The 27,246-nt window shown below is 56.3% G+C and overlaps 2 protein-coding genes across 4 annotated transcripts; both read right to left on the reverse strand.

The window, feature by feature from the left end:
• Window positions 1-225: 225 nt before the first annotated feature.
• Window positions 226-11,386, reverse strand: PLEKHO1 (pleckstrin homology domain containing O1). Of its 2 annotated transcripts, XM_064401315.1 has the most exons (7): window positions 10,994-11,386; window positions 9,934-10,080; window positions 3,622-3,762; window positions 3,290-3,394; window positions 2,475-2,576; window positions 1,392-2,161; window positions 226-1,313 (listed from the first exon to the last, which is right to left on the reverse strand). In XM_064401315.1, the coding sequence occupies exons 1-6, from the start codon at window positions 11,018-11,020 to the stop codon at window positions 1,394-1,396; spliced, it is 1,290 nt and encodes a 429-aa protein (XP_064257385.1). In that variant the 5' UTR covers window positions 11,021-11,386; the 3' UTR covers window positions 226-1,313; window positions 1,392-1,393. The 2 variants fall into 2 exon arrangements, with proteins under 2 accessions (XP_064257385.1, XP_064257384.1); XM_064401314.1 differs by having other exon boundaries at window positions 226-2,161; window positions 10,994-11,384.
• A 2,083-nt stretch (window positions 11,387-13,469) lies between these two features.
• VPS45 (vacuolar protein sorting 45 homolog) lies at window positions 13,470-26,720 on the reverse strand. Of its 2 annotated transcripts, none has more exons than XM_064401313.1 (15): window positions 26,421-26,720; window positions 26,192-26,326; window positions 25,835-25,895; window positions 25,332-25,411; window positions 24,738-24,806; window positions 24,379-24,516; window positions 23,959-24,069; window positions 22,585-22,719; window positions 22,186-22,299; window positions 21,774-21,941; window positions 19,240-19,398; window positions 17,997-18,104; window positions 17,661-17,782; window positions 16,229-16,360; window positions 13,470-13,955 (listed from the first exon to the last, which is right to left on the reverse strand). In XM_064401313.1, the coding sequence occupies exons 1-15, from the start codon at window positions 26,511-26,513 to the stop codon at window positions 13,868-13,870; spliced, it is 1,713 nt and encodes a 570-aa protein (XP_064257383.1). In that variant the 5' UTR covers window positions 26,514-26,720; the 3' UTR covers window positions 13,470-13,867. The 2 variants fall into 2 exon arrangements, with proteins under 2 accessions (XP_064257383.1, XP_064257382.1); XM_064401312.1 differs by having other exon boundaries at window positions 13,470-13,958.
• Between the last annotated feature and the right edge of the window lie 526 nt (window positions 26,721-27,246).

Below are 27,246 nucleotides of genomic sequence, written 5' to 3' on the forward strand. Positions count from 1 at the left end.
GTGTGGGACTGGCACTACCTGGATGCAGGTCACAATGGTGGCTCAGTGGTTCCTTGAAAAAAACTTGGTGAAGCAATCCAGTTCATCAACGTGGAAAGTATCACTGGAGTCTGGTTAAGCCAAACTCGTTGGGAAAGGTTTGGGGTTTGGTTTTATTTTTCCTTTAATTTAAAAAAAATCTTGTCATCACAGCCAGGAAAGGAAAGAGAAAACACTAGCCACAACCAGGAAGTAACTCTGTGGGTTTAATATTTTTGCAGACTATTTGCCATGTAGGTAAGAGAATTAGGTTTCCTTTTAAAAAACAAGGAACAGTTGGATGTTACCACGAGTGAACTTGTGAGACACAGCCATGTCCTGCTCGTGGGTGGGAAAGCTGAGCCAGCCTGTGAGCTGATGATCTGAGCTCTGCTCTGGGCTCAGCTTTCCTTCCAGCAGGGCTGATTCAGACCTTGGGCAGCCCAAGCACAGCCTGCTGCTGACTATGACACCTGAGAGAGCAAGCAAACCTACCAAAACTGCCACTGGCTTGTGGTGTCTGGCTCCCACACACACCCCCTGACTTTTCAGCTCAAAGAAAAGGTAAAAAAAAAAGTAGAAATTAGAATGGAAAAACCCAAACTCCCCCCAGCTGCCTGTGTGGGCTGTCAAATCCAAGGCTTTGATCCTCTGGCTGCACAGAAGGGAAGACACATCGCTGCCACCTCCCACTGCTCAGGGCCAAGGGGGTCTGTGAGGCATTCAGGATCAGGCTGGATATGGATTCTGGCACTGCTGCCCTTCTGGAGGGCTCTGTGTGCACCCCAAAATAACAGCTGCCAGCCCCAAGTTTTTTAGGGGACTGTGCCAGGACAGAGCTGTGAGAGCTACACCCAGCAAATGGCCTGGAGACCAGCCTGGACTTCCCACATCTTCAGGAGAGTTCCTGGATGATGGGGACTTTGGGGATGAACCTTCTTTGACCTTCTAATGTCATTTATTTCTGAGAGGGAACAGAGCAAGTGTCCCCCATGAAAGAGAGTTTGGGGCACAGCCCAGACATGAGAGCAGCAACACCAGGGCTCATCCAGCTCCACCCCATGGGAAGCTCCAGGCAGACGTGGGCATTTCCAGAAACTTCCTCCTGTCCTTGGAGCATGACAGGAGCTGGGGCCTGCAGTGCAAAGGGAGCTCTTACAAAGGAGGTATAAACTGCAACTGATTTATTGGAACACTGCGTTGATTCATCAGGGGATGCGATGGAGGAAAGGAAGGGTCCAAGCTTTGAGAAGCAAATTTGGGTGAGAACAGGCACCTTTTCACTCTTTTGAACACTGTAAATAATAATAATAATTAAAAAAAAGACCAGATGGCTGCCCTTCCCAGTCCCTCCCTCCCATCCCAAGGCTTGCCTTCACATCATGCTCTTCCTAAACTGCAACTGTGAGCTCTGTTTGGGCTTGGAGTCTGACTGCTGCAGCTCAAACTGTTTGTACAGGTCCCTCAGCTCTTTGATCTCCTGCAGCACCCTCTTGGCTTGGCTCCAGGTGGAGGAAGCCTCCCCCAGCAGCCTCTCAGATTCCTGCAGGATCCTTTCAGAGTCCGACTTGGAAGATGACGAGGAAGAAGAGGTGGTGGTGATGGTGGTGCTGGTGTTGGAGTCCTTGGTCTTTCTCTTGCCTTCCCCGTAGCCCTTCACCTCTGTCAGCAGTTCCTGAGTTTTTTCCAGTTTCAGTGCAACCAGTTCCTGTATCCGGGACAGCTGCTCCGGCTCTGCCGAGGCAAACTGAGCCTCCAGCCCCTTCCTCAGCACCGCCCGGTGTGTGGAAGAGTCCCGCCGGGACAGGATTTCTTCCATGGAGGCACATTTATTCTTTTCTGAGTGTGACAGCTTTTTGGGGACCTGCGGCGTGTACATGGTCCCTTTGTCAAAGGAGTCATTGCGCTGCCCGGCTCTGTCCCACGAGGTCGCCTCCTGCCGGGGGAGGCTCGCCGTCCGCCCCTTCTCGGATGGTTTGGTGTTCTCCGAGTCCGAGCGGCGCCGCCCCGCCGCCAGGTGTGCCACGGACTTGTCCAGATCCACCCGGAAACTCTCCTCGCAGGTGCCGTGATCCTCCGGAGAGGCGTCTTCCTCCTGGATCAGGTCGAGGGTCAGCATTCCGTCAGAGGTTGAGGTAGATGCCTGGAGGAGCAGAAAGCAGAGCTGAGCTGGCACCAGAATGGCTGTGCCTGCTTCCAGGGGTGTCTGCACTGCGGATACACACCGCAGGGAGGGAGGGGGAATGCTCCCTCCCTCAGAGCAGAGCTCGAGGGTGGGCTTTGCCACAAGGTTTGCACAGTGCAGTGACCCACGAGAATGGATGAGAGCTGACGACCCCGAGCTGTCCTCATGGCAGCTCTCAGTTCAGGATGCAGCTCCAACAACTCCACTTCCAAACAGAAACACTTGCAGGGGGATTTCAGCCCAGCAGGTGTCTGGGACTGGTTGTACCTACCACAGCCATGAGGTGACCCCGCGTGGGAGGGCGCCGCGAGTGCTGGATCTTGGCTCTGTCACGCGTCGGGTGGGCAAGGAAACTGTCCTCTTCCACGGTGACCTGCAGGGTGACACCGGCTGTCATTCCCAGCTCCTGGAGCTGTAAGCAGGAGGAGGCTGGCAGGGAATGGGGTGTGGGAGTGACCCAGTGTTTGCCTGGTCTCTCCCCCTGTGCCGTGATGGGATTACATCTGCTCGAGTCATTCCTGACAGCTGAACCTGTTTGCAGAGACTCCTGTGACAGGCTCTCTCTCCTGGTGTTTGCTGTGCTGCCTCCTGCTCTAAAACCTCTCCCATAGTCTGACCTTGGTTTTCCTTCATTCAGGCTCTGTGCTGCCATCCAGGAGAGGAAAGAGCCTCCTGGCAGTGCCATGGTGCTGTGGGAAGCTAAGTGTGAATGGGAGATCTGAGACAGCTCTGAGCTGAGGAAGGGTTGCCATGAAACATTAATGTGAGAGTCAGCCCTGGAGCGAGGGCACAGCTTGTTCCAGGCAGGTTCTCCTTCCCCCTGAAGGAAACTGTGGAAATGCTCACCCTGACCTGCCTCTGCCAGCCCACCTGGCATTCTCAGCACACCCTGTGTCCCCAGGAGGAGGCTGAACTGGGGCTGCCCTGTTATTTTTCCTGGCAGAAGCTGCTTTGTGTAACTGGGACTTTCACACTCCCCTTGAGAAGCAGGAGGAGCTCTGCTGGAGGTGCTTTGTGTGGATGTATCCCCAGGACAGGGCTGTTCCCAGCACTCTCAAACCTTCACCCAGGCTGAATCCCACTCACCTCGTCCAAGATCCGGTTTTTAGCACGTGTGATTGCAGAGTTGAGGGCGTTAATCCAGGACTCTTTCTCTTCTGGACTCACAGCCAGGAAGATCAGATTTGGTGCCTGCAAAAGAGGGAAGTCAGGTCAGTGCTGGAACACCCACAGAAACAGGCCCTGGCCACTGTGAGGCCTCTACAGAAAAGGCAAAGCAGAGCTGAGCCTCCAGCCCTGTTTGCCTCACACAACAAACCCAGGAGCACCTACATCCCTTCCCTGCATCCCCCAGGACCATCCACATCCCTGCAGCCAGTGGCTTTTGGGCTGGCTGCATCTGGGCAAGCCCCACATACCGTGTTTCCAGGCTGCCTGGAGTGGGCAAGGGTAAATTTGCTGTGGTTCTTTTTGCTTCTACTTTTGGACTTCCTGAGCTCTTCACATTTCTCGTAGTCACTCAGATCAAACATTTCCTGTACGTTTTTTTCATCTTTTACCTGCAAGACAGCAAGGAAATTAGAGCTTTGCAGATGTCAGACAAAGACTCTGTTGCTCCAGGCAGCAGGATTTCAACACGAGGGTTTTGACTTGTCTCTTCTGGAATGAGGGGGCATATTTAGAAAGATAGCAAGAAAATCCCACTTTGCCAGGTTAATTCCTGCCTCTTCTACCCCCAGAGAGCCGGGGCTGCCAGGCTTTCACAAGGCTCTCAGTGTCCTTTAAAGAGTCCTTCTGAGTGACCACTTTTCAAGATCTCCCATTTTCCAGGTCTGTTCCCCAACACTGCAGTGTGACAGGTACCTGGGATGGATCAGTGTCACAGAGGCTCAGATGAAAGATGGAGCTTGCACAGGGTCACTGAGGCTGCAGCTGCACTGGGGGATCTAGGGGCACAAAGGGGTCTGGATACTGACCCTGAGGGTGCTGTCCCTTGGGGACACTTGGAGGAAAGGAGAAGTGGCAAAGCTGTCTGTACCCTTCCTCTTCATCACTCTCATCCTCAATCCCACTCCTGCAGCAGGGAAGCTCTGCTCTTCTATAGTAAACACGAGGAATTAGGGTTTGCATGTCCATTACAGACACTGCAGCAGGCTCAAATCTACATCCATCTGCTTAATCCCACTCCAGCCAGTCATCCCAGGCTGCACCAGGGCTGCAGGGTGTGTAACTGGGGAGCTGGGAAGGCAGATGGTGGTGAGGTCTGAGCCCTTGGATTTCCTGAAGGGACTCCACCCCATTTCATACATTTCCTCCACAGTACTGGGAAGCACTGAAGGAACTCCCTATGATTCTTCCATAGATTTTAATCAAAGAGGGTGACTAAACCAGCTTCCTAACCAATGGCATGGATAAACTGACCATCTGGCCCTGCCTGATGACAACAGCTCCCCTCTATCCTTCATCCTGACTGTGTCCCCAGGATCCACAGGACAATCACCGGCACTGCTGGTTCCTCCTGTGACACATCCCCTGTGTCTGGGTGTGATAACAGAGCCTGTCTGGCTGCACATCCTCCCCACACGCTGCTAATCAGCTTTGATCTCTTCCCACTCCCATCCTACAATCCACCTCTTTCCAAGAATCTCAGCTGAATTCTGCCCCACTCATCTGCAGCAGGAAAAGCTGATCCCCCTCTGAGCCCCCAGCTGTGGCTGAGCTCTTGCTCCAGATGTTTGCTCATGTGGGTCACTGGGGCTTCCCCAGCCCTCCGCTTCCTCCTCAGAGCTCACAGAGCTGGAACTGAACCTCCTGCCTGCAGGAGGATCCCCAGGAGGCTGCAGGACAGACAAACACCCTGCAGGTGCAGCTCATCCTTTAAACTCCTCTGAATGACACCAGGGCTCTGACACTGCACTGGGACAGCTGGGGGGATCCTGCTCCTGGGTGTGACCCCTTATCAAATGCTTAAAATGGGGATAAGCAACATCCACTCTGGGATTGCTGGGGGAACAGGGGCAGCGGCAGCCTGGAGTGGTTGGCTGTGGTGGCACAGAAATGCCAGGGGGCACGGGAAGAACAGTGGGTGTCCCACTAGGGGCATGGCCACCTGAGCCCCTCTCATGCTCAGGTAACAGAGCACCCAGTGTGCAGAAAGGGAAACTGGACAGGAAGGTGAAAGGCAACTCCAGAGGCACTTGCCAGCTCTTTTGTCCTTTGTGGGAAGCTCCTGAGGCCAAAAGGAGGGAGGTGGTGGCATGAGAGGCAGCTCAGAGCAGCCTCGGGGGTAGGAGAGGCTGAGGACAGTACTGCTGCCCATTCTCTGTGAAAACAGGACAAAACCAGCCCCTGAGGAGCCATGAGGGCAGCAGAGCTGAAATCCCAGCCACTGTGTCAGTCACAGGTGGGTGACAAGCCTGCAGGGTGTCACCTCCTCCACATTCTCAGTGAGATAGGGGCTGCCCAAATGAAACCTTCCTGGCTTCTCCAAAGAGGATTGGGCTGGATGTGTCCCAGACCCGGGCAGTGCCCAGGAGGAAGCAGCCTCTGCTATCAGTTCTCAGTAGGAAGGGATGAAGCAAGAGGTTGGTGGCTGATTTTGGCAAAACCATCCCCTGCTGGGAGGTTTCCAGCAAGTCTTTCCTTCCCCACAGCTGCCAAGGGCTTAAGAATTGAGGGATGTCAGAGCCTCACCAGCAGGCAGGCCCTGCTCTCTGTGCCCCGTGCGGAGCTCAAGGCTGGAAGGATTAAGGTGAATCAATTAAGGTGAATCAATCCCAGCAGGTGCTGCCCTGGCTGTCTGCTGAGTTGTACCCATCCGAGGCAGGCAAAACAACCTTGCCCTGCAGTTCCACCTGCCTCCTACCTGTGGCCAGGTGAGGGAAGGGAAACTGAGGCATGGAAAAGGAATCAGAAGCATCCCCCATCCCTACAGCAGGGAACATTTCTCTGCAGCTATGGGATCAGAGAGCCCCACACCCCTGGCAGCTGCCCCTGCTCTGCCAAGGCTGACACTGCTGGGAGGAGAGGAGCTGCATTCCTTGCACTCCTTGCACTCCTTGCACTCCTTGCACTCCTTCCCCTGCAGCTGCTGCCCCAGGGCACCCAGCACTCCCTGTGCCCTGAGGTGTGCGGGGCTGTAATGGGTCAGAACACCAGCCACGACACCCAAATCCCTTCTCCAGAGGGTCCCAGCTGTTTGTGCTTCCTATGTCTGCTGCCATGGGAAGGCCGGTGGCAGAGCACTGGCAGTGGGAGGGTCTCTGACCTGGGTTAATTAACTGCCCTTGGGTGTCTCACTGATGAGAGTGTGAATTTCCTCATCAAGCTGTGACCTGCAGTGACTCCGAACCTCCTGGACCCGGCTCAGGGCTGTGTTTTGGGACCAAACCATGCACAGAGAGGCAGGGCAGGTGCTCAGTCACCCCAGTCTGGGATTTTTGGTGATGATTTGAGCAGTTCCCTGCTGCAGTGGGGCACAGAAAAATGCAGAAGGTACAGAAAATCACAAGACACTCAGTGTAAGACACCCATGGGACACTCGGGGGGGTCACAGTGTGGCTCAGGATGTAACCAGAAACCTCCAGACTCTCTGTACAGCCAAACACCCAAACATGGGCAGTTTTGGGACAGACAGTTCCCCTTGTAGGCTACGAACAAAGTTTCAGTTCCTGCAGCTGAGCAGCTCTGCTTCAGCAGGGGACAGAGCTGGCTGCAGACGTGGCTGAAGCCAGGCTGTCACTGGGACAGGGATGCACACTGGCACTGTCCAGTCCTTGTCATGGCCAGGTCGCTGCCAGGGGATGGTGGCAGGACGTGGCTGCTTCAGTCTCTTCTCCAAAGAGTCACCACCAAGGACACAGGTTCCTCAGAATCACTGAATGCTTTTGCAGGGACCTTAAAGCTCATCTAATTCATGGCAGGGACATGTTCCACTAGCCCAGACTGCTCCAAGCCCCATCCAACCTGCCCTTGGACACGTCCAGTGATGGGGCAGCCACAGCTTCTCTGGACAACCTGTGCCAGCACCTCCCCACCCTCGCAGGGAGGAATTTCTTCCCAAAATCCCACTGTGCTGTGTTCAGCGGCACTCACCGAGGGCAAACTCCCCATGGAGCTTTAGAGAACCGAGTACACAAACACCCGCAGCCCCCTGTGCCCAGCTGGAACCGAGGAGCAGCACCTCCTCGAGTGCTCTTGTGCTAATTGAGCCGGTGCCTTTGGTAGCAAACAAAGCTCAAGAGAAGCGTTTCCCCATCCCCCGAGCTGCCTCAGCCGGCTCGGGCTGTCTGGCAGCCCCCGGCTTCCTGCGAGGAAGTGCCGAGCCCGGCTGGGGCAGCTCGGCCGCTGCTCCCCGGCTCGGGCAGGGACAAAGCTGGGCCAGGAACAGGGAACAATTCCCAGAAATGTGCCGGGGGAGGAGGGACCGAGGGGAAAGAATGCAAGAGTGAGTTAAGAAGGTGGTGGTGTGCTCAGCTCGCTGCAGCTCATCTCTACAGAGCTGGTTTTGGCTGATGACCAAACGCTGAATAACCCAAGGATTTTGGTGTGAGTTCATGGAGTTCAGTGGGGGAGCAGAGTGAGCACGGCCAGAGCCTCGAGCTCCCATTTTGGGAGGTGTCAGACAAGTCCCACAGCTCTCAAAGGGAAGCACTCAAACACCCTTGTTAGTATTTTCCATCAGCTGGGCTGAAAAAATACATTTCCTCTCCTTGCAGACTCAGCTCTGCCAGGGAGAAGCCCAGGCTCCTGTCAGGCACTCCCAAATTCTCCTGACAAAACAGAATCATCAGGGCTGGTCTCTGACCTGCAAGCCCAGGTCCTAGACAGACAACTGGAGAAGCACTCAGATTCCCAGGAGGAATCAGTGTGGATATTGATTGGATTTTGTTAGTCTGAATTTTGGAAATCTCCCCATTCCAGACCTATGCTCAGCTCTGAGCAGTTCATCAACACCTGCCCCCAGCCAATGTAATTCCCAAGGGATCCTGGTGTGGAACACACAATTCCTGTCCCCGTGTGCTCTGGGGAGGTGGGATTCACTGCCCTGCTTCCCAGATGGAGAAATCCAGGCAAAAGTAAATAAATGTCTGGTTTGAATTCATTTAACGAGCCCATGGCAGAGCCGAGGAGCTTCCAGGAGCCTTGGGATTTAACCCTTTCTGCTCTGAGATGGTGGGGAGGGCCGGGAATGTGGCTTCACCTGCAGAACCACCTCTGGAGCAGCTGCTGGGCCCCAGATGAGCTCCAGAGCAGGTGCTCTGGGAGCAGAGCCTGGAGCCACCCGTGGGCCTTCCCTGGGGCCCGGGAGGGCTCCTGCCTTCGCCAAGTGCTGATGCTCCACTGCCATCAAACCCTGCACCACACCTTCTGAGAGCCTGTGAGCTGCAAGTCTTGGGACAGCCCCAGGAACCCCGGGGGATCCCCAAAATGAGACCCCCAGGATGGCAGAGTCACCAGCAGCAGTGTCACCTCCACGGCCAGCACAGAGTCACCTCAGCAGCCACCAGCAGCAGATGTCATCTCTGCTGGCCACACATTCTTCCATATAAAGCCTCAGCAGCGGCTGCTGCAGGTTATTTATGGTCCCTCACACACACGTGGAGCCCGGGGCCCTCCTCAGGCCCAGCTGTGAGGTTTTCCTCCTATGAAACACAAACACAAGAGCTGCTTGTTCAGAGCAGGCTCCTCCAGCCTCATCCCTCTCCTGGGCTCCCGGCACACCTGGATTTGGTCTGTAGCTACCTGGACATCTATTCCCGTGTTTCCCTCTGGCTCTGGAGCAGCCAGGAGGGTGATGGCAGCAAGCTCTGGAATGCCAGCAAGCAGCTCAGCACGACCTGGGCTCTCAGTGCACTTTTTTAGGGCATTTCTCTGCTGTAACAAGGCTTGACCCTCTGCCTGTGCCACGTCCATGGCTCAACTAGCCTTAAATCAAATTATCCCTTCCTCTCTCCAGGTGCTGACAGAGCCAGGCCAGGCAGCCAGGCATCCAACCACGGTCTGAGGGGGGAAACCCAGAGAGAACAGGATTTTACCCCAAATTCCCTGAGCTGGAGCAGCCCCATGTGGGCACCACTCTGCAGCTCTGGCATGTCATAGGGGATGGGAGGGAGGAAGGCTCTGGCCTGGGGAGCTCTCCCTGATGGATTTATGGAGACAAAAAGCACAGGGGGGGCGTGCAAGGACACCAGGTGCTGGCTCAGCCCGGCAGTCACATCCGATTACCTCCAATGTCAACACCACGTTAAAGCCCAAAGCCCAGCAAGGAGACGGGGGCAGTGCAGGGGGCACGTGTCACACCGGGATGTGGATCCGCGGTGAAAAACCCAAGAGATCCACTCGTAAATGGCTCGGGAGAGTGGAGTTATTTCCAAACAGAGAGTGAGCAGGTGGGAACAAGGCAGTGTCGGGCTCAAGGACGGAGCACAGGCACAGAAAGGAGCCGGCATTGCCGTCGCCGCGGCGGAAAAAGGGCTTAACTCTTTCTAAGTGCATCCTTTCGTGTCTCCACGCTGGGGAAATGTCTCCCAGCAGCTCTGTCTGGGGGAATCGCTGTCAGAGCCGACCCCGAGCCGGGTCCCGCCGGCGCCAGCCCGGGGAGGAGAAGCCCCCCAGGACCCCGCTGGGCCCCGCTGGCGCTGGAGGGGCGCTGGGAAGGGCCGGGGCTGCGCCTTTCATATGCAAACAGAGGAAGGGGGGATGGGAAAGGAAACTGAAACCGATCCTACCTCCTTCTCCGAGATGTAAAGCTGATCTCCCTTCAGAACCACATAACGGTTTTTCCAGATTTCCCGAAAAATGCCTTTCCCGCAAAATTTCCGCACCCAGCCGACCTTCTCCGGTTGCGCAGGTTGATGGTTTCCATCCTGGTTGCCCTAACACAAAGCGAGAGGGAAGAAAATGGGCGAAAAACGCGATTATTCTTGGTTTTACACTCCTTTTCTCCCCCCCTTTCCCTCTTTGCCCAACTTTTGTCTCCCCTTCCCTCCGGCCCCTCTCTCCGCCGCCGCCGGGACCGAGTCCTTTTCCCGGGGTCACTCCACGGGGATTTTTGTCACGAAGCGGCAGCAGCAGCACCGGGAGGACGCTGCGAGGAGCGGCCAGGGTTCCTCCGTGGTTATATAAGCCAGGCCGGCGTCTCTATCGCCTCATCCACGGGCATTTACCCATGGAAAGGGGAACAGGAGGGGGATGGGCGGAATTTAAACCAGCTGGGGCTTTATACCGCGGTGAAAATCGCATTTTGGAGCTTTTTTTTTTAATGAGCAATTAATCCAAGAGGTGAAATCTCTGGGTGGTTCATATCAGAGGTGTCTCGGTGGGCAGCGATGGGTGCAGCACACAACACGGCACAGAGCGAGGGAGGGATGGATGGTGCCTCCGGATTTTATCGTTTCCTTGTGTTCCAAGATGAAAACTGCCTGCCTACATCACCCAGCGCCTGTGGCGGCTGCGGGAGGCGGCAGGGCCGGCAGCAGGGTTCGGGTCTCTTTGGGTTCGGGTCTGTTTGGGTTGGGGTGTCTTTGGGTTGGGGTCTCTCTGGGTTCGGGTCTCTTTGGGTTGGGGTCTCTTTGGGTTGGGGTCTCTTTGGGTTCGGGTCTCTCTGGGTTCGGGTCTCTCTGGGTTCGGGTCTCTCTGGGTTCGGGTCTCTTTGGATCCGCCTGGGGGTCTGTGCGCTTTCTGCGGGGGGAGCAGAGCGAAGCGAACACCCGGCCAGACAATCCCCCCCTCCCCAAAACACCCAGCAGCCTCCCTCACCCCAGCAAGCAAACCCCATCCTCCACTCACCCTTTTCGCAGAATTATTTTTTTTCATCGTTCCTCGCTGCGCTCCGATCCGGGGCGGGGGGCTCGCAGAGGGGAGCACGCCCGCGATCCGCGCTGCCTCGCCCCGCGTGGCTCAGGGCCCTCTCCCGTTACACGGGGCCGGTGCTCTGAGCCATCGGCAGCGCCGCCGCCGCCGCGTCCCCCCCCGCCGCCACCATCCCGCAGCTCGGGGGGCTGCGCCGGGCTGCGCCGGGCTCCCGAGCTCCATCTATAGCCGTGCGCCCGTGACGTCGGGGTTCGCGGCACGGGGCGAATCGCAGCCCACGAGGGTTTTTTCTTCTTTGTTTCTGACTCAGCCGGGGCCGTGGGGCAGCGGGAGAGGGGCGGGCGGTGCCTGGGTTGGGGTTGCACGGAGGGGAAAAGCAGCGTTCCCGGCGGGGTGGTGGGTCAGCGGGGAAGTTCCTAGGAGAGGGGAAAGTAATGGGAGGGTTTTGTGTGCTGAAGGTGGTGGGAAGTGGGGGGAAAATCGCTCTGGAGAGAGGAGATGGGAGATTTCCTGGGGAGGGGGCTGGAGGAAGGGGTTGCTTCCAGCACGGAGGGTCTGACAGCCAGGATTCAGTTGGATTCAAAGCATGGCTTCCAAAAATTAGGAGACACTCATTCCTAAAAAATGCCCTTTTTTGGCTTATTTTGTCTGTCTCCATGTCCTGCAAGAAATAGATTGATCCATCATCCATCAGTGGATCAGCTTTCCATGACAGCATCCATCCCATCCCTGGACAACATCCCCCACCCTGATTTCAAGCTGTAGTTTCACCCCAGTACTCTGGAATTAATGCACACAGAGTCCTAGGGATGCACTTTGAGTATTTCCAGAATTTCTATGAGTGTTTGTATCCCTTTCTGAGCATTGACATTTTTGCCATGAGCTGTGGATGCACTGCATACCTGAGAATACCTGGGACAGAGACACAAATCACTCTCTACACCAAATCCAGGGCTTCCTTTTCATCCTGTACCTGTGCAATCCTGAACTCTATGTGGCTCAGGACCAGGATTTGCCGTCTGTGTGCCTCAGTTTCCCCTTGGTCCAGGCAGGGCTGATGGCAGAGGGAGAGATGAGCCACACTGGCTGCCCAGAGCCCCCAGTGTATCCCCAGGACAGCACAGAACCTGCCAGTTTATTTAATGACATTTTCCCTTCCAACTGGACTTGTCCTTCCTCCCATCCTGTTTTTGGTGGCCAGGGCCTGCAGAGCAGAGGCTGATGGCCAATACCAGATGGCACAGTGCTGGTGGCAGTAGGACAGCTCTGTTATGCCCTTTGCATGCAGGGCCCACGCTCTTCCCAAATGCCCTCTGGTGCCAGGGAGGTTGCCCTGAAAGCACAGCAGGTAACACACCTGCACACACCTCCCCAGCCCTGGGAGCAGCAATTCAGCTGCACTCGGAATCCTCAGGCTGTTCTGACATGAGTCACGCTGTGAAGGATGTGACCAATGATTCAGAGCTGGAAACATCAACAATTTACAGGGAAGGAAGGAGACAGGAGGGAACCCATCTCCCTTTTCTGCAGCAGGAACAGGAGGCTGCACTTCCAGCAGTGAGCCTGACCCTGGGGGCTGCTCCCCAGTGGGACATGGTCAGAGCAGCTTCTCATCCCCATCCCTGTGGGCAGAATGAAAAACCTCTCCAAGGTTGTTCGTGTCTCTCCCTACATTCACATGCCCCCTTTGTAGCTGCTCCTTGTGCTGATCCTTAACAAACAGTTGCCAAAATCACCTCTTCTTGCAGAGCAGATCAGCAAACTCTTGGTTTATTTATGTATTTAACACCCCACACACAGCATTTTGCCTCTGGATATCAAGTGTGAAGCTGCTGCCTGGAAGGTGAGTGGAGTTTAATTAGGACACATGCTTTTCTGTGTCTCTGGCATCAGTTACACCACTGGTGTCTGGGGAAGGGGCTGCTGGAGGAATGGATGGGGCAGGGGGCTGCCCAGTATCCTCTGACAGCTGTGACTCAGCTCCCTCTGTTGGGGTCTCAGGCTGTCAGACACCTGAGGCACCTGTAAGGGGGAATTCTTGTGGTTCTCCTGTCCCAACGACCCAAAATTCACCAAAAATTCACCGTACAGGTGCCCCCCCAGTTCCACCCCACAGAACAGGCTGGGTTCTCCCCTCCCTTCCCCAAAGAGCTGCCCAGGACCCCCAGGGCCAGCTCCCCTCCTCCCTGCAGGGCTTTGCTCTCTCCCACATCAACAGGACTTAGTTGTGATGCCAAGATAATTCCCAGGGATTTAGGAGCTCATTTCATTTGATCTGGCTTGTTAATTCCCAATCAAGGCCTGATTAGAGGCCGGGGAGCAGAGCTGGACACACAGTTTCAGGTTCCTTGGTGTGGTCCTGGAGGGGAGCAAAAGCTCCCATGGAGGCTCAGGCTGTAGCTGCACCTTGTGGCCTTGGGAAAGGGAAAGTGGGAATCATCTAGCAGACAGATTCAGCCAAAGTGGGGGATTTAATAGGATTCAACATTTACAGACAACAGCAAAGGGCTCCTGTGCCCACCAGCCACACCCCCACAGCTGCTCCCCCTGCGTGGAGCAGCATTGCTGGGCTCCTCATGGGACTCATCCAGTGTGTCCTGCAAAGAGCCAGGAGCTGCAGGGATTCAGGGGCTTTCCCAGGCTCTCCATCCCAGTCCTGGAGCTGTTTGTGAGGGGACAACGAGGAGCTGCAGAGGGGGCACATCCTTGCTGTTGGGCTAGTGCCAGCTCCAGCATTCGCTGCCCTGCTGGGTGTGGAAGGGAAGCTCCAGCTGCAGGGCAGGAACATCCTGCTCTGCTCTGCTCTGAATGTGCAAAAAAAAGTATTAATTCCTTTCATTCCTTCAGGATTCACCGTCGGCTGCTGGACCTTGGTGGGACTTGGGAGCTGTCAGCGCTTCGACCGCGGAATCCTGCGGCTGTGACCTCCTCCAGGAAGCTGCTGGGACAGGTTCAGGTCAGTGGGACAGGGGACAGAGGGGCTCATGGCACCCTGATGCCTGTCCCAGAGGTGTCAAAGGCCTGAGGGGCTGTGATTGTGCCCAGCACAAGCCCCAGGGCTGCTGGCATCACCCACCCATGGCTGGGAGCAGCTCCCAAAGGCAGGAATGCTCCCAGCTGGAAGGATGCTGCCTGAGGATGGTTCCTCTGGCAATGAGACACCACGGCCATTCCCAGGCTGACTCATCCCTCAGTGTGCTGATCAGGTGATCTCAACAGCAATGCTTCAAAAAATACCCCAAAAGATAAAGAAATGCAAACCAAGATATCCCACAAATCCTACAGAAACGGGAATCCCCTAAACTGGGGCTGGAGCAGCTCAGGTTGTGTATCTTGAGGGGCTTGAAAAACAATAAAACCCTCAAATCTGCAAAACCCTGCAGCAACACCCACTCTGAGCCCCCTCAGACACAGCTGGGAGGGGGCACAGCCAGGGCACTGCCCACGGTGGCATCAGCTCTGGCACAGGCTCTGGCACCTGGCTTTGTGTTCCAGCCTGAGCTCTCCCTCCTCCAGGTTATTTTTAGGCACTAGAACCAGGCAGAACTGAGCTCTGGCAGGGAATGACTGGTGTTTTTAGGGGTTCTGTGCTGTCTGGAGCAGGTTGTGCCTGTGACAATGACACCTCAGGGTTCCTGAGCACATTCCCAGTCTGGAGTGACTGGAGGCAAGAGCCAAACTCCCACCTGCCCTCCAGGGATGGGCTGCACCACAGCACAAACCCCCCCAGATCCTGCAGGAACAGGTGAGGACCCAGCACAGGCATCTGCAGGTACCTCCACAGCTGCTCCACCCAGCCAGGGCCCGGAGATGGAGCTCCCAGGAGAAATGAGCCTTGTGCAGCCACGAGGGTCCCCAGGAGGATGCAGGGGCTGTAACTGGGTAACTGGGTCAGGCCCCACATCCTGGGATTAGTCCCAGCAGGTTCATCTCCACCTGCCCAGGATGAGTCAGCCCCAGCACCAGATGTTCCTGGCAACCCTTTTTGATCCGATTATTGATCCTTTGTAACCCTTTCTCCTCCAAACCCCGTGGAATTGCTCTGGAATCCCTGGGAGCAGAGCGGATTCTCCATCCTTTGGGCCACCCCTCTGGGCCCACAGATGTTGGTCCCAGTTCCAGCAGGGAGTAAGAACAATGGGAGCAGGATTAGGTGCTTACAGGGCTGCTTGGTGCATTAACACCCAAATCCCCTTGTTTCTGGTGACAGATCTGCCCTAATCCCACGGGAATCAGCAAGGCCATGGATTATTGAGGGGCTGGGACACACTAAAACCTGGCTTTCCTCGTATCAGACACCTCATGGATGTGCTGAGATATCCCTGATCCTAGGGCACTGTGCTGGAATTGTGGCTAACAGTGGACAGGAGACAGTTTTATTGTCCTTCCATCCTCAGGGAAACCTTATGCAAGAGAAAATGGATCATTTGGGACAGGGCTGTTGCAGAACAGGCCCTTTGCTGTCCTCCCCAGGCAGGACCAGGCCACATCCAGCCCTTCCTTTTATTTTCCCTTTATTTTTTTCTCCCCCCACTTCATTCTTTGAAATGCAAATTTGGATACAGAATCCCAGCTTTTCTGTAAATAATTCAGGGACTGCACAGCAGCAGAGCCCAAACCAGCCCGGGTGGCTCCTAGCAGCACCAATCCAAGTGGATCCAATGATGGAGCTGCAGATCCTGAGCTTCAGCAGCAGCAGCTCAGGATTTTCCCACCATCCCACACTGAGCACTGGGAATCTGGAAAGAATTCCTGCTCTTCTGCCTGGCCAGCAGCAAGCTGTGCTGATGGGAAGCAATTCCCACTGAGGCCTCAATTCTTTCCTGTCCCCAAAGTGAGTAATTTGGGTTCAGGAAAAGTTATTTGTATTTATAAACCAGACATTTCCCACTGGGAATTCCATACTGACAGGGATCTTTGCCCACCTTCAGCAAAGCAGCTGCAGGTTCATTCAGTGCTTAATTCCATGTGCTGCCCTGGCTTCCCAGTGTTATAAACTAGAAAAACTCAATGGAAAACTCTACTTGCCTGACTTTGAACTCATGGAAATTCAAATTAAACCTCCAGCTCAGGGATCTGTCCCTGAGCCACCATGAGCAGAGCTGGGTGTGGAGCACTGACACCCATTTCCACGTGGGGATCCCCCGGGCATCCCAAATTGCTGCTGTGGCAGCAGTTTCACAGCAGGCTGTGCAGAGGGGTGGGCTTTACCTCCTGGTGTTGTGGATGGTGGTCCCACCCAGGACGATGCGGACGCCGGGGTTGGAGCGGTTCAGGTTGAACACAGCCAGAGCCTCCTCGTAGGTGGCCCCTCCAATGAGGAACACAATGATGTCCTGAGGCCTGGGATAAAGGCACAAATCACGGAATGGTTTGGCTTGAAGGGACCTAAAAGCTCATCTCTCAGGGACACCTGGCAGATCAGGTGGATCCAAGCCCTGACCAACCTGGCCTTGGATGTTTTCTGGGATGGAGCAGCCACAAATATTGAGTTGGGATCAGACAAAGCCAGGGATAAATCCTGCACCTTGGAGACAGTGATCCATGATCCTGAGGGTGCCTTCTCTAGACCCTCCCTCATCTCTGTGATGTGCTGGGAGCTGAAAACAACCCACTGAATCCCCCAAAACCTCTGCTGAACTTTCACCCACAGCCCCGAGCAGCCTCCAGCAGCAGCAGCACCCCTGTGGATCCACGTGCCATGTTTAATGCATGATCTGCTGGGGCTGGGAAATCAGGATCGATTCTGGAGTCAGGCAAGGACACGGCGCTGCCTGGCAGCTCCCAGGCTCAGTGACTGATCAGGAACTGCCAGGATTTGTGCCTCAGTTCACCTGAGGGGACATCTCCCAGCCAGCAGGGAAATGTGGGATGCTGGAGAGAAGCCAAGCAAGAGGAAGGGGGGAAAGGATGGAGCCTTCCTCCATCCCAACACAAAGTCAGGTTGCTGTGCACATCCTGCTCCTTCCTTCTCCTGTAGCCACCCTCCCAATCCCTTGGAATGAGCAACACCAGGGATTTCTTTCTTGGATCACTGCATGGACAGCATGACCCAGAGCAAAGCTGCTCCTGCCTGGCTGGGACACAGGCAGAGAGGGAGAATGTTGGCCACTAGATCTCCACGATCCCCACACCACTGCCCCTCTGCCCAAGGGGATGTGGGAAAGCAGGGAAAACTCATGGAAAAAGTGAGATCAGTCCTTTCCCAACATGATCTTTGTCACCACTGAGCACCCAAAGCCTCCTCAGTCTGGGTTAGGTCTGCAGGAGCCTCTCCAGCAGGACCCCACTTCCACTGGGAACAGCACTGGCTCAGGAGAGCTGCAGCTGGACTGGTTTTGGCAGTCCCCAAACACCATCACAGAGCCAGCTCTGAGGAGCAAGGGCTTCATCCTCCACCTGAGCCACCCAACAGGAATGGCACACCCGAGCCAGCAAGGCAAGCCAGGATGAGACATCCCCCAGTCCTGGGAACCTTCTCCAGGAAATATTCTTGGGGATACAAGAGAAATCTCTCTACAATCAAGAGATTTCTGTGCCAAGCCCCAGCTCTGTTCAGGATCAGTCCCACCCCGCTGTGGGGACAGTGCTGGGGACAGCAGGGATGTCCCAGTGCAGGCTCTGCCCCAAAGGCCCCACGTACCTGTCCCGGAGTGTGTTGGGGCCCAGGTAGGGGTACTGGCTGTCCTTGAGCTTTCCCTTGATGAGCTGGTCCAGGGTTTCCTGGAGCAGGGGCTGGTGCTGGGTGTACACATTCTCAATGCCCTGTGACCAGAGAGAAGCTCTTTAGGAAGTGGCAGCAAGGAAGGAGGATCAGCAGAGGCACCACCCCTGAATTTAGGACTGAAATTAGGATTTCCAGCAGCTCACTGCTGTTGTTCTCAGTGGAATCAGGCCCTGAAGCCACTGAGCCAACAAGCCCTGCTCCTCTGGGCTGCAGTTTTGAGTCTGTCCCCATTTCCCCAAGGCATCTCAGTACCTTCAGGCCTTTGAGGAACTGCTTGGTGATGGCCACGGCATCCTTGGGGCTGAACAGGTCACTGCCTCGGACCCGCTTCCCTCCGTACTCCACCACGGCAGACACCAGCTGTGCAGGGAGAGGGCAGAGCCCCGTCAGCCTGCCACTCCTCCAGGCTGTGGTGGGGAGTCACTGCAGACACCCCACGGGGGTGTGGAATGGGGACAAGGAGCCACGGAGACGATCCAAATGGAGGTGAGGGGGCAGAGCAGCAGCACCCCCACGCCCCCCAGCCCACCCCGACCCTCCTGCTTGAGGAGAGGCTTCATCTGCATCGCCTGCAGCAGCGACAGCAGCTCCTCCACACGAGCTGACATCATCCCTCTCCTCCACCTCCTCCCCAGCTGCTCCTGGCACTGCTGCCTCTTCCCTCCCTGGCAGCTCCTCGCCAGCCCCAGCCCCTCGCTGCAGCCACTGCCTGTGCTGCAGGAGCTGGGGAAAGTGGGCGAGGAAGAGGAGAGAGGAAGCACATCCTAGGCCCATGAAGGTGCTGCACTCCCCTCCCAGCAGGCTCCTGCCATCCCTTCTTTATTAAATCCTTCATAATGTCATGGAATCACAGCCTAGTCAGGAGTGGAAGGGACCTCTGGAGTCCAACCCCTATTCACTAATTCCTGAACTGCAGGATTGGACTTCAACCCCAAACCAGCTGCAGTCATTCTGCCTCATTTCCAGGGATTTAGGAAATGGAAATCGAGTCACCTACTGAAAACACCTTTTAAAGCCACACCCACAGGTCCCACACAGCTCTGAGCAACAACACCGCCCTGGGCTGACCCGGAGCAGGCGGGTTTCACCCCAAACAGCAGCGATTGCCCCATCCTGGGGGACATGGGGGTACCTGCCCCCCATCCTGGGGGACATGGGGGTACCTGCCCCCCATCCTGCCCCTCCCTGGGGTTACCCCACGGTACCTGCCCCCTGTCCTAGGGTTACCCCACGATACCTGCCCCCATCCTGCCCCACCCCGGGGTTACCCTGAGGTACCTGCCCCCTGTTCTGGGGTTACTCTGAGGTACCTGCCCGCCATCCTACCCCACCCCAAAGTTACCCCACAGTACCTGCCCCCCATCCTGCCCCTCCCTGGGGTTACCCACGGTACCGGCCCCCCATCCTACCCCACCCTGGGGTTACCCCGCAGTACCTGCCCCACCCTGGGGTTACCCCGCAGTACCTGCCCCCGCCCTGCCCCTCCCCGGGTTACCTTGCGGTACCTGTCGCTGCCTCCGCGGCCGCGCAGCTCCTCCAGGAGCGCCGGGAGGCCGCTGCTGGCGTGGCGCTCGTAGCGCAGCGCGTAGAGCATCACCAGCCGCGCCGCGTCCAGCTCCGAAACCCGCGGGCTCTGCAGCAGCCGCCGCACGCTCTGCGGGACACCGGCACTGCTCAGGGACACCGGCACTGCTCAGGGACACCGGCACTGCTCAGGGACACCGGCACTGCCCAGGGACACCCGGCACTGCCTGCATTGCTGTCACTGTCTTATCGCTCATTTATCAGTCATTTATCTCTCATTTACCGGTCACTTATCACTGTCGCTTATCAGACTGGTTTCACTGCCCAGCAACAACACTGCCACAGGGGAAATGCAGGAGGATCCAGTTGTGGGATAAACCCCACAGCCCGGCTCCTCGGGTGTTTCACAGGAGGATTTACTGGAGTACAAGTTGGTTTTGGGTCTTTCCGTGGAACTGGGAATTCACGATGCATCTCTGATGGGTCCTGAGCACCGTGTGGTGCTGCAGGAGGCACTGACACCTTCAAGCTCTGCCTGGTCTTTCCAGCTCGAGCAGAGCCACCCCAAAGGTTCCACCACTACACTGGCTGCAAAAAGCCCCTCAGGAAATCCCCCCAGCTCCATTTCCTTTTTGCAAGGTGCAAGGCAGAGGCATCAAAGTCTCAGCAATGTCAGTGAGATGTGGAAGAATAAACTGCACATTTGGAAGGAATTAAAGCATGGAAAGAGAGATCCCAGCTGCAGGGAAGAGCAGGGATCTGTTACCACTCTGATCTGCTGCTGGATTCACCACCCTGGCCCAGATGTTTGCTGGCACCTATTTAACTGATGCTGACTAAAAACACAGCACAAAATCCTGGCTGTGAGGAGGATCAAGAGGAATTTCACCACTGAAGGTCAGGAATTCACCTGTGAGGGGAGAGCTGGAGCCCCAGGGAGGTTCCTGTGCTGGCAGTGGCAGGACCAGCAGGAAGCAGAGAACAGAAAACCCATTGTCCATGGCAGGAGCTGGGATTCCAACCCTCCATTCACGCTCTGTGTCAGGGTTAATGAGAGCCCAGGGGAGGAAGAACCCAAACGTCCCAGACTGGGAGGGGGGCAAGTCCACCAGAGATCCAACAATCCCTGAAGTGACATCAGGGGAGAACAATTCCACCCTTATTCCAGGCTCTGGCTGCTGCTTCTTGTCCCCTGGCCTTGCCCTTCTTGCTGCCGTCGGGAGCTGCAGCAGGGACAGCCCAGGGCAGGGGGGCTGCAGGGACAAAGATCCCACCTACAGGGCTTTCCATTTACTTCCAAGCTGCTGCAATATCTCCCAGTGGCCTCAGCTGCCAGAAATACAACAGGGCTCTTCAGGCACAGGACTGGAAGGAAACTGAGGCAGCATTTCTGCTGTAAAACTGCAGAAATGCTATTTGTGTAGAGCAGGACCAAGGTGACCCCAGGAGCACCAGGATTCACCTGGCACCAGCTCTGTGCTGTGTATATTCCATCAAAAATCATGGCTCATGGAGCAGGGAGGGAGCAGACTGGGAATATTTGACTTTTAAACTGCAACAACCTGAGCTGGAGACAGTGATACAGCCTGAGGACCTCAGAGGCTGCTTCCAGCAAACACATTCCTGGCTGCATTCCCAGCTCCATACTCAGCCATGTAAATCCTGCCAGACACCAGCTATGGAATCCCATCCCTACACTCACTGGTGCAGAGGGAAGCATCAGCCCAGGGGATGGGAGCACATTCCAGCCCTGGGGACAGTTCAGTGTCATCCCCTCGGCCCCCACCTGCAGTTCAGAGTCACAGAGGTGGGGAAGAAACTGATCTCAAACCTGCTAGAGAGGCTTTTCCTCATTTCCCAGTCCCTCTGCTTTCTCAGTGCCATGCAAGGGTCTGTTAAGTGTTGGGAATCCCCCTCCACTACTGAAAATCAAGGAATCATTTCTCAGAAGTGAGTGGCTGCTCTGAGCCAGCCCCATCCCAAAGCTGCTGTTGAACATCAGCCCAAATCCATCACCACTGACTCTGCCAGACCCTGCTCTGCTCACAGCACAAGGGGCCAGGCTCAGCTGTCACAGAGCCTCCCTCCAGCTTTTCCAGGCCTCTCTGCCAAAGAAATCTTGGATCTAAGACTCTTTCCAGTGGCTTTTCTTAAAAAACAGAGGTAAAGGCAATTCCATGGATTCCAGGTCTTCTCCTGCCCAGCAAACACATCAGCTCCTGCACAGCATTGAGGTTGTTTTATCCTGCCAGAAACCAACTGGCTGAATATAATGAAAGAATGTTGGATTGTGGGATGTAAGGACAGGATTTGCAAAGATGCTTCTCAAGCCAGTTATTAACGATGACTCATTCCCATCTGAGCTGAGCTCCGAGGAGCAATTCCACACGCAGTGTCCCTCCCCACAGGGCATCCACACACAGCTCCCACTGCCTCCCCGCATCAAATCCCCCTCCCAAGGGAGTGATGGGATGAAACCCCCCCGTGCAGAGCCAGGATGAGTACCTGGAGGGCACTGGAATGGTCACTCTGGCAGGCCAGCTCCTGCTCCACCTCTGACACCTCCAGCAGGTTCCGCTCGGCCACGAGCCGGGAGAGCTCCCCCACCACTGTCACGTGCTTGGACACTGTGCCTGACATCTTCTTGAACTGAGGGTAGTTCTCCACAAAGGCCTGTGATGGGAAACTGAGGCACTGGGTGCTTCCAGGGAAAAGCAGGAGATAGTAGAAGATGGGTGCAGCCATAAACTGTACAAATTCCCAGCAGTGCTCTGCAGGTGTGCAGAGGATCAGACACCTTGATCCCAGGAGCCCACAGGATTTGTCTCATCACCAGGAGATTTCTGGGAGGGATGTGCTTTTTATTTACTCCTAACATTAAAGGACAGGACACAGCTGGGATGGGCTTTGTCCATACCTTCATATCTGCTATGGACTCCAGCTTCTGCTGCTCCTTTGGCTTCCTCCTCTGGAAATCCTCCATCAGGTTCTTGATGTTGGTGCCAATCTCAGCGAAGTTCAGGTACATGTTCTGTGTGGAACAAGATGGGAAGCAGAGGGAAACTCACTTGAGAGAGTCTTAAACAAAGAAGAGCCTTGAGCAGCTGGGAGAAAGTGGCTCCATCCCCCCAAAACCTGCAGCAGGGCTTGAAACCAAACTACCAACACATTTTCTAGGACATCAGATATCACTGCTGCTGCACACTGACGGTCACAAATGCCACATCCCCACCCCGAGGCTCAAACTCATGGGGAAACTCCCTTCCTGTGTCAAGCCCCCAGACGTGGGTGCAGGTGAACCCCCTGGGACACTTACATTGGCATAGAACTCATCGTTCTCAGCTGACAGCACGACCTCGCGCAGGTCCTTGCTGATCCCTGGCACCCGCGACAGGTCGATGCGGTTGTTGTTGATGCCCAGCAGCTCGTGGACCATGGCCTGGTATGTCCACTGCCAGGGGAAGGCAAAGGGGTGACCTTGGTGAGACACAGCACTGGGAAATCAATGGATTTCAGCTGAACCAGAGCTGCTCCTGCCACCCCAGGACACGCGGCGGAGTTTGGGAGAGTGTCACTCAGACCAGCCAGGGCATTCTGATTAAAATAATCACTGATAAACAATCAGATGATTATTTGATCAGGAGACACTGCAGAGGGAAACCACCCCCCTCCAGGGCCACTCCAGAATCACAGCATCATGGGATGGTTGGGGTTGGAAGGGACACTAAACCCATCCTGTTCACTTCCCAGATCAGGAATTCCTGCAGGTACCTTGAACATGGACTGCAAAGGGATCAACACCTCTGCTGCCATCAAACCCCCCAACTTTCAGCCCAGGCAGGGAGAGGTCCCACAGTTCCACTGCAGAATTCCCTCCATGCTCCACTGGCAGGAGAATTTCTGCACATCAGGAGTTTCTATTTTTATCCTGAGAAGTCTAATAATAACCCAGAGAGAACAGTGACAGCTGATCAGAGCCCTGCCGTGCCCAACACTCCATTTACATCCCCGGGAATCTCTTTGGGACAGGAAATCCTGAAACAGCAGATAATGCCTGATGCTGAGCACAATGCTGAACACCACAAAGCAGGTGTGGGCTGGGCTGTGACAGCCACACCCCTCTGTGACACAGATGTCACCTCCAGCTCCTGCAGAACTGGAGTTACAGCACCTCTGGGGCTGCTGATGCCACCCAGGTGCAACTCCTGATCCCCAGGTTCCAAGGGAACCCCACAGAAACGAAGGCAGACCACCACAGATCCTGCCAGGATCTGCAGCACAGCATGGAACAAATAAATCCACCAGCTCCCAGCAAATCCAGCAGCCATCAATAACAGAGGGAGACTCAGCAAGGCAAGGTCACTTGACAGCCCTGTGCTGCCCACAGCCCCACAAACAACCCTTGGGAAAGGCCCTGCCAAGCACTGGGGCTCCAGAAGCCACATGGAAGTGCTGGTGGCCCTGTTTCCCAGGGTGCTGGGTCCATCTGCCACTGAAGTCAGCATAAAAAAAACCCATTCAGGTCTGGAAAACTCAGCTAGGGAATAACAGAGGAGTTTTGCAGGGATTGGGGGTGGGAAGCAACACTCTTCTCTCCTACATCCAACCTGATAGGGGCAGAACTCCAGCTGCTGCAGGACTCCCAGCCTGGCACAGCCTGGCACAGCTGGCACAGCTGGCTGTGACTCACCTGGTTCAGCAGGGGGGTGATGGCATCGTCCGAGCGGTCCAGGATGAGGAGCAGGGGAGGGACCTCGGTGCGCCGGAAATCAAACAGCTCGTACTCCTTCGTGATCACTTGCTGTGCAGAAATGGGGAAAAATGGGAAAAATCCCACCTGGAACGCCTGGAAAAGGCTCCCTCTCAGGCACAGAGGGAAGGGAGGGTGACAGCCCAACTGTGCTGCTTTGCCTGCACTGCCAGGGAGGAGCTGAAGGCCCCAGGGAATTGGGAATGCTGTACTGGGAGCACAGAGGGACATGACCTGCCCAGTGCCTCGAAGTAACTGATGGAATTTACAGGAATTTACCAAACAGCTGTTTCCCTCCACGTGTAAAGGACTAACCAAGACTGAACTGATCCTTTGGGATGAGCTGGGGGCTGCTCTCACCTTCACGCACTCGGCCAAGCGCTTTGCTGGCTCTGAGGAGAGCTGGTAGCGGATCATGGGGCACTTCTTCAGGGACAGCAGCAGGGCAGTGAGCCCCTGGGTCGTCCTGGTGAGCTGAGCCGGGTCCCAGCTGCGGCCCTGGAAGGAAAGGCTGCACCTCACTGCAGTCCCAAACTTCCCCACGTCTTTGTTTCTAAATTCTGAAGTCTCACAGGAAAGCACAGCTGTGCTGGAGCAGCAGGCACCCAGGGGCTGAACACAAAATCTCCTTGCCAAGGCTCATTCCCCCCCCCAGCAGCCCCCCATCACCCCAAGAGCTCCACGTTACCCAAAGCAAGGCCAACTCGCCGTGTTCCTACCCGACAGCAGCCCAGCAGGTTCAGGGAGAAGACGTGTGGGTTCACTGCAATGTAGTCGCCATAGAACTCCTGGGGAGGGGAGCAGGACAGTCCTGTGTCTGCCCCTGAGCCCAGGCACAGCCACGGGCCAGCACTGGCCACCCAGCCCTCACCACCCCCTGGGCACAGGGGCTCAGAGCATCCTTCCTTCCTGCACCCCAAGCCCCGCTGAGAACTCCCCTCCCAGTGGTGCTGTGCAGTGCTGCAGTGCCCAGCTCCTCATCAGCACCACAAACGTGGAACCATGGAATTTCTGACTTTGGAAAAGCCCCCTGAGACCACTGGGTCCAACTGTCCCTCCAGCACTGCCAAGGCCACCATTAACCCGTGTCCCCAAGTGCCACATCCACATGGATTTGAACTGGGCAGCACCAAAACCAGCAGCAGCTGTAAGAGCCCAGGGCACAGAGAAATTTCTGTCTTTTACTTCTTCATCCCACATTTGTGCCCACCCCTGGCATGCACCAGTTGGGAACAGCCCTCCTGCTCCCAGGGTCTGGCAGCCTGGACCTTCCCTTTTTGAGTTTGGATCTCCCTAAAACACCCAAACTTCACCTGGACTTCAGCCACGACCTCCTGCTCATCAGCCTCAGCCAAGGCCTTCACATCGCTCTTGCTGATGACGTTGCTGAAATCTGGGAGGAGACAGGGAAGGGACAGTGGGGCTCCATGTGGGATGGCACCTGATCCCCTCTGGAGCAGATCCCACAGAGACCCTCTCACCCTGCAGGTGCTGGAATCCCGAGCCACCTCCCAGGGATGCTCCCAGCTCGCTCCCTGCCCGTCTCCCCAGCGTCCTGCAGAGCCACAATGACATCTAGAGGCCACTTCACCCAGTTCCTGGATTCCCCCAGACTCATTCCTGGCCTGCAGCAGAGCAGCTGGGGTCATTGTGCCTCATTCCCAAACCCATGGAACATGAGCAGGACAGGTGGGAAGTCCCTGCCTGGTACACCTGGCACAGGAAGGTGCACCGAGGTGTGGAGCCTGTCCCATCCACACTGGGAGCCTGTCCCAGCTTTATGGAGCTCCAGGAGCCCTGGGCTCTTCGTACTCACAGATGAAGTAGACGCTGTACTTGGGCCTTCGCAGCTCCTGCACCAGGAGCTCCACGTTCTCCTGGATGGAAACAGCACCGGGGAGAGCAGAGGTAAGGAACAGGGAATCATGGAATCCTTAGGGTTGGAAAAGCCTCAGATCCTGGTGTCCAGCCATTCCCCCAGCACTGCCAAGGCCACCACGGACCCCTGGCCCAACCGCCACATCCACACGGGTTTGAACACTTCCAGGCACTGTGGCTCCACCACTGCCCTGTGCCAGGGCTGAACAACCCTTTGCATTTAGGAATTCTCCTGAATATCAACCTAAACCTCCCCAGCACGATCTGAGGCCGTTTCCCCCGCTCTGCTCCGTACCTTGGTGGGCCTCAGGAAGCAGATGGCCTTGAGGTGCTTCATGGGCTCCCTGTTGGGCGAGTCGAGGCGCTCGAAGAGATAAACCTCGCGCTGCAGGATCTCGGACTGGGTGTACACCACGCTCACGGCCCCGGTCTGCGGGCGGCAGGGGGGCAGCGCCCGTCACGGCGAGCCCGGGCCCGGCTCCCGGCCCCGCCGCCCTCACGCTCCCGGCCCAGCCGCTGCTCACCGTCTCCCGGTCCATCAGCAGCACCTTCATGCCGGGGCCGCTGTCCTCGATCATCTTGGACACGTACTGCCGGACCGCCAGCACCGCGTTCATCTTGCCGGGGATGCTGCTCTACCGGGCTGCCCCTCACCCGCTTCGGCCCTGCTTCGGGGCTCTTCGGCCCTGCTTCGGCCCGATTCGGAGCTCTTCGGCCTGGCTTCGGCCCGATTCGACCCTCTTCGGCCCTGCTTCGGGGCTCTTCGGGCTCGCTTCGGCCCGATTCGACCCTCTTCGGGCTCGCTTCGGCACTACTCGGTCCCGCCCCGTCCGGGCCCGCGGCCTGCTGGGAGTTGTAGTCCGCCAGCCCCGGCCCGTCCTTCCCTCCCGAGGGGAGCCGAGCAGTTTGACACTGAACCCAGGCAGACTCACCCCAGACATACTTAAACCCACCTAAACATACATTAAAACGACACAAACCCGCTGTAATCCGCACTAAATCCACCCTAAACCAAACCAAACCCACCCCAAACACACACAAACCCCCTCCAGGTCTACCCAAACCCACCCCAAGCATCCCCAAATCCTCGCAGATCCACCCCAAGCGAGGCTGGGCACACCCGAGGGTCCCCAGGGATAAAGGACGTGGCCCGGTTCCCCCGAATTTGGGCTGGGGAGCGCTCCGGGAGCAGCCCGGCCCCGCTAATCCCGGGAGCAGCACGCTGGGATTAGGAGCTATTCCCGGCAGGACAGAGCTGACCCGGGCCAGGCACTCCCCGCTGCCGAAGCCCTATTTATAGTGGGGATAACAATTAATTAATGAGTGTGTCCTGCCTTTCATTTCCAATTA

The sequence above is a fragment of the Passer domesticus genome, chromosome 32 (genome assembly GCF_036417665.1).
Source record: "Passer domesticus isolate bPasDom1 chromosome 32, bPasDom1.hap1, whole genome shotgun sequence".
Classification (NCBI taxonomy): Eukaryota; Metazoa; Chordata; class Aves; order Passeriformes; family Passeridae; genus Passer; species Passer domesticus.